Below are 6,044 nucleotides of genomic sequence, written 5' to 3'. Positions count from 1 at the left end.
CACGCTTGACATGAGTCAGAACATTCAACAAGACACTGCCTCGCCCTGACCAGCTGCATCAGCCAGCATGAACCAGGGTGCTTCTAAGTTCTGACCAGCAATCCTCCGTTCCCATCAGTCACAGGCTGTATGGAGGCAGCAGGCAGGTAGAGGAAGGGGTGTCACCTCCACAGACAGAGGCGCTTTAGAGAAAGATCATCAAATGACTTTATTGTAAAACATCTGCTATTTATTAACGGTTGTTCTTCTAAAAACACAAACGTGAGAACCGAGCACCACACCCAGGGTGAATCGCTCGCCCCTACAGCCAGTGAGACACCAGGACAGAGACAGTGGGGCTTTCCTTGTCCCCAAGTCTCAGCTTCCTCACTCACGCCAGGGCTCCAAGCTGACAAGAGAAAGGAAACCACTAAACTCTCCAAGCACAGGAAGGTCACAACAACCTTAGGGCTACTGAGGCTAACTGCTGCACATTCCAGCCTGTAACTCTAGCAACAATACCAGCTGCTCCCATTGCCCTTTGCTGCCCTGACCTGTTAGCTGCGGCCTGGCTTCTGCTCACCGCAGAGCACAAGTGCTAACATCCACATGCAGGGTCCGTGTTCAAGTAGAGAGGTTTGTTCAGGATACAGTCATGTAGTGCTTAAACCTCTGTAGTGTCTACTGTGGTCGGTCCCTTGGACAGGCTGGTCAAAGGCTGCACAACACATGAGCTCCATCCAATATGGACACCACCCCAGTCAAGGCCAAAATCTTGACATAAGTAGTGACATGGTCGACTCAAGTTATATTTGTATGCAACAGGAATCTATTCCATTTCTTCATTAAATGGAGTTTTCCAAAGGTATCAGACATATTCTAAAAAAAAAAAAAAGATAATAATGTCAAAATGCTACTTTTGTATATTCACTAAGTACATGTTCCTAAAAGAATTTACAATGAAATGGAAAAGATTTAACATACATGATTTACACTCCATGATGAGTCAAGGATCTCTCCCAAGAGGCACAGCACAGCCCTTCAAATGCTCATGTTCAAAGGCCTTGATCCACTGCCTCCCTACCCAGTTTATTAGTATCAGTATCTTAAGGACTCACTAGCAGCAGAACAAGGGACCACAGCACCCCGGCGTGTGATGATGGCAGGTGAGGGGTCCATTGCTCATACAGTGGCTCCCCAAACCCGGCACAGCATCCACCTCTGTAGCTCCAGCTATTTTTAAAGTTTAGAGTAAATCCTAACCCTGAGACAGAGAACACAGGGCAACCTGGGAACGCTGGCTCATGGCGAAGGCCTCACTTGGGACAGCACTTGGGAATGCTGCTGATTTCATATGAGAATCACAAATGTCAGCCAGCACCAGGGGGAGCCACAGGTAAGCAATCTCAGAGATGACGACCTCCATAGTCCCCTGTGTAAACCAGTTGCCACGGTGGCTGCTGATGAGGTTTCCTGTGGTAACTTGGATGCTCGGCTCCACTGGTACAGAGCACAGTTGCCAATATGGGAGCGGCTAGAGCCGAATTCACTGAGATGGTTCACTGGGGTGAACTCCACTCCCAGTGCTCTCTTTCTGAACAGGTGTGAAAAATGATGTCTAATCACAGCTTACCCCGTTTCTAACCATCGACTGGCCACAGAGGAAAGATGGGGTTCCAAACCTTAGGAAGCGTCTTGGGACGGCACTGGAGGGTCCTGACTTTCAGGTTCTGGAGGGGGAGCTGGCATAGCTTCTTTTTTCTGGGCTGCCAGGAACTCGTGGATTGCTCGCTCTATCTGTGGCCTGAAGATGTGATTTAGTTTGGGGTCCACCACCTGGGAAATGATCCTGTCCACTCCTGCTTCCAACATGCCTGACCTGTGGAGATAAGACAAACTACTGTTATTTAGTTCTCAAGAGTTCCCCTTTGCACCAATAAGCCCCAAGGGCCATTCAAGCGCCCAGCAAATACCCATTCCCCCAGAGTTTTAGGCCATTGGCCTTTCATTTGAGGGGATTCACAGCCGCCTGTCATCCACCATTCTAATGCAGCCTCAACTTGGTGCAATGGGAACAAAGCTGTGCAGATTGCACCAAAGGCCAACACATGTGACAAACTGCAAGAGCCTGGCCACAGGCGTCGGTGACATTGCCGTCAGTGTCAAAGGCAGCAGGTCTTGTTACGCCTTAGTTTTCCTCAGCATTTATTCTTAGCAGCCAGAACAGAAGTGGCTTCCAACAGCAACTCAGTTACTACATCCAACACAAGGCAGGTGAGAGGTTTGTGACGATTGGAGACACATAGAGACTGGACATGCAGTGAGTATTGCTCAATAAAGGACAGCTACTGACCCCTCCTTTCTGAGGCCTCGACACCGGAGCTCACCTTGAGAAAGGGAGCAGGACTGTGTACACCGAGACACAACATGGGCAGCTTTGGACGCCACACTCCCCTAGAGCAAAGAGAGCTTTACCGTGGGTGCTAATATTCTTCATCTACAAAAGACTTCAGGGGTCATAAACCACAGCGACTGCTATAACGCTTGTCCTTTTCTGTTTTTAATATCAATCTCTCAATCTCTCTCCCTCTGCCCATAACCAAGGCTGCTTGACTCTCCTAATCTTCCCATCTCAGCCTCCCGAGTACTGGAACGATAGGAGTGTATCAGGTATCACATCAGACTCAGCTCAACAGCCGATTCTCAAAGAACTTATTCAGTGCCACAAAGGTGAAGGCCCCATAACCTCAACACCTTCCTTCGCCCAGCTCTTGCCACCACGTCAACTCACTGGGGATCAGCTTCTGTCCTATGAGCCTGGGGGTGGGAGCTGCTCAAGGGATGCACCAGCACAACCATAATCCCCTTGACGCTTCTATTTGCAGGGTCCTGTTTCTTAAGCCTTTATTCAACAATTTAGTGGATTAAGAAGTGCTGAATAGCCAGGCAGTGGTGGTGCACGCCTTTAATCCAGCACTCAGGAGGCAGAGGCAGGCAGATGTCTATGAGTTTGAGACCAGCCTGGTCTACAGAGTGAGTTCCAGGACAACTTCCAAAGCAATACAGAGAAACCCTGTCTCGAAAAACCAAAAAGAAGAAAAAAAGTGCCAAATATAAGCCCTGGTGTTAAAAGAAATAATGAATTCTGAAACAGACCAGAAAAAACTTACCCATGCCAGTGACAATGAGGCCCCTCACGTGAGTTCTCTACAGTGCCTTCTCTAGCAAAGGTTCAGTTTGTCTCCGTGAAGGACAATGTCTTACAGGACATCTTTCTGCAAACTGTCACCACACTTTAGCAGCCATGGTCACAGAACACACAGTACTTACTTTGCTGGCCTGTACCCAAACACTGGCATCCTGCCATAAAACCCACTCTCCTGTTCAGATGACAATGAGCCACGTTTCACAATCCCAAAGACCTTCCAGAGTTACCACTGAAGCGAGCAGCTGGTACTCAGGGCTCTGTTCATCTTCCCCCATGCATGAGACAGTAGATGGCTACGAAGCAGCATCAGCCAGGAGCCCATGAACCAAGGGCAGGCCGTGCAGCAGCATGCTGGGACAGCCACTTTCCTCACTGATTTACTTACTGGACCACGCTCTGCCTCAGCCCATTTCGCAACTGGTTCTTGTTCATTGCAGGACTCCATTCTTGTTTGTCCAGATGCGTTGACACAAAATTATCCACTTTTTGCCTCAGGTTCTGGTAAGCTGGCTGAGACATTCAGAAGAAGAGACCAAGTTAGTGCATGCGCCAAAGTTGTGGAACCGAGTGGCATTTGGAACACTGCCTTTCATAGAACCACATTTTCTCATTTAAGCACACTTCCACCTGGCCTCAGGACTCATCCTGCAGTGGCTGGGCACAGTGTGGCGCGTTAACTATATAAGTCAATCTACTTTTAAAGGAACTCCACGAGGGAGGGCCTATTAGTATCTATTCTGCCCAAATGTAGACATTAGACATTCAGGCTTCAAAGAGTAAACAAAGGTATCCTCCAAAGGAAGGAACTGGTTCTAGATCAAGGTGACTTTTTGTGAGTCACCTGACATCTGAGTTTCAGTAATTTCCATCCTTAGAATGCAAACATTCCTGCCTGCTTGACTCACAGTGGGAGCTCGCAGCAGAACACCAAGGAAAGGCCCCTGCAAATGAAAGAGCCACCCAAACCTCAGCAAGGGTCACTACAGTTAATACAAGGGAGCTCTGTGAAGTTTCCAGGCAAAGTAGTGACCCCACAAATGAGCCTGAGACACTTACTCTAACTGCTCCTATATGCCTGAGAACAAGACTAGGAAATTAACTAGTGAGTACAAGGAACGCATATTCTGAGGTTCCAACCTCTCCTCACCCATGCTGAGTGGTGTGTCACTTACTCCAGGACTGAACTGAGACTGCCTTCGGGCATGGCTCTGGCCCCTCCATGAGAACATGAACTGGGAAGGATGGCCTACCTGTGCAGCTTGTGTATTTACAAGGCAGACTAACCCGGCCATCAAAGCCATACACAGACCCAGGCAGCCTGCTGCTGACAGCCAAGCCACCAGCTGATACCTACCCTAGACCAGCTGGCTTGGGTGACATGCAGCCCTCTCAGTCAGTAAAGAGGCCCCTAACTCCACCTCCTTACCCTTGGCAAGTTGTTTTTTTGTTTTTTGTTTTTTTACGAGACAGGGTTTCTCTGTATTGTTTTGGAGGCTATCGGTCCAGCCCGGCCTCGAACTCACAGAGATCCGCCTGCCTCTGCCTCCCGAGTGCTGGGATTAAAGGCATGTGCCACCAACGCCAGGCTGGCAAGTTGGTTTTGTAAAGAGAAAAAGGAATGTTCTGGCTACTACTATACACCTGGCTCTTAACACACATCCCAAACAACTTTTCCAAGTAAGGCGAATTAGTACTTTTACCGGAAAGACTAGCTTTTGCACTAAGTCTAACATAGGCATCAACTCCCTTTAGATTAAAGGATACAAAATAAGGGTGCTGACTCTACAGCTTATCCCAGTTTGACAGAATACAGGTCTGCAAATTATTCCGCTGGGGAAAGAGAATTACCGTGTCGTCCAATCCATTCCGGGCTTAAAATCACCTCCCTAGTGGTGAACAGAAACTGGGTAGAGCTTCTAAAGCCTTTCCTGACTGTTCTAAAACACGAGTTTCTTTGGTTTGGAGGGGGTTACATACGTGCAGCCGTAAAAGAATCTCCAAGTTCACAAAGGCGACTGGACCAAAAATCACAGCTGGTAAGTGAGGAGCGAGAGCAGCGCTCAGACGCGCACCACTCCGAAGGCGCCTGTACTGCTCCCCGCAGCGCATCCCGGAGGCTCCCGAGCTGCCTTTTGTTTTACCCCCGGCTCTAGCACGTCATAATAGCAGGGTGCACCGCACCGCTTCGCCCCCCACGGCCCGGGTACCTTGGTGTCCACGTCGGCCAGACAGTCCCGGCGGAAGCTATCGAACAGGCCACGGCTTTTGAGCTGCTCCACTATGAGAGCGATGAGCTGCGGGTCTCCGGGAGGCAGCGAAGCGGGGTTGACCGGGCCCCCTGCCCCACTCGAGCCCGCCGCCGGCCCCGAGGCCTGGCCCGCCGCGCCAGCTCCCGCACCATCCGCCATGGCAGCGCCCCGCGCCTGCGCCGGGCCCCGCGCTCGGCTGCTCCTCCGGGAGCCGCGGGCCGCGCTGCGCAGACACGGAGGGCCCCACGGAGGCGGCGGCGACGGAGGCGACAGGGTGGGAGGCGGCGGGGTCCAAGGCGGTCCCCGCTCGCAGCGCTGCTGGCGCCCGTCTGATAGCGTCACCGGTGGCCTTTGCATTGTGGGACAGTTGGTTTCCTGGAGCCATCGCTCAAGTTCTTATAGACTGGGTCTGGCCGTTGAAAACTACAACTCCCGGCAGGCGTGTCGCTCGCTCGCGCTAGTTCGCGGGACAGCATGGGAATTGTAGGCTCAAATCTTCGCCTGGACTGAAATCGGTTCAGTCACTGCAGCCTTTCCCAATCAGACCTCCTCGCAGAGCAAATCACCTGTAAAGCTGACTGAACGATTACGAGATTATATCTTAAAGA

At 50.8% G+C, this 6,044-nt stretch overlaps 1 protein-coding gene across 1 annotated transcript; it reads right to left on the bottom strand.

The window, feature by feature from the left end:
- Positions 1-207: 207 nt before the first annotated feature.
- Bod1 (biorientation of chromosomes in cell division 1) lies at positions 208-5,808 on the bottom strand. The gene is made up of 4 exons (XM_005081538.4): positions 5,395-5,808; positions 3,573-3,697; positions 1,662-1,858; positions 208-858 (listed from the first exon to the last, which is right to left on the bottom strand). The coding sequence occupies exons 1-3, from the start codon at positions 5,791-5,793 to the stop codon at positions 1,663-1,665; spliced, it is 720 nt and encodes a 239-aa protein (XP_005081595.1). The 5' UTR covers positions 5,794-5,808; the 3' UTR covers positions 208-858; position 1,662.
- Between the last annotated feature and the right edge of the window lie 236 nt (positions 5,809-6,044).

Source organism: Mesocricetus auratus, unplaced genomic scaffold, assembly GCF_017639785.1.
Source record: "Mesocricetus auratus isolate SY011 unplaced genomic scaffold, BCM_Maur_2.0 Super-Scaffold_100007, whole genome shotgun sequence".
Taxonomy (NCBI): Eukaryota; Metazoa; Chordata; class Mammalia; order Rodentia; family Cricetidae; genus Mesocricetus; species Mesocricetus auratus.
Note: the sequence above shows the minus strand (reverse complement) of the source record. Positions and strands in the feature narration are given on the sequence as shown.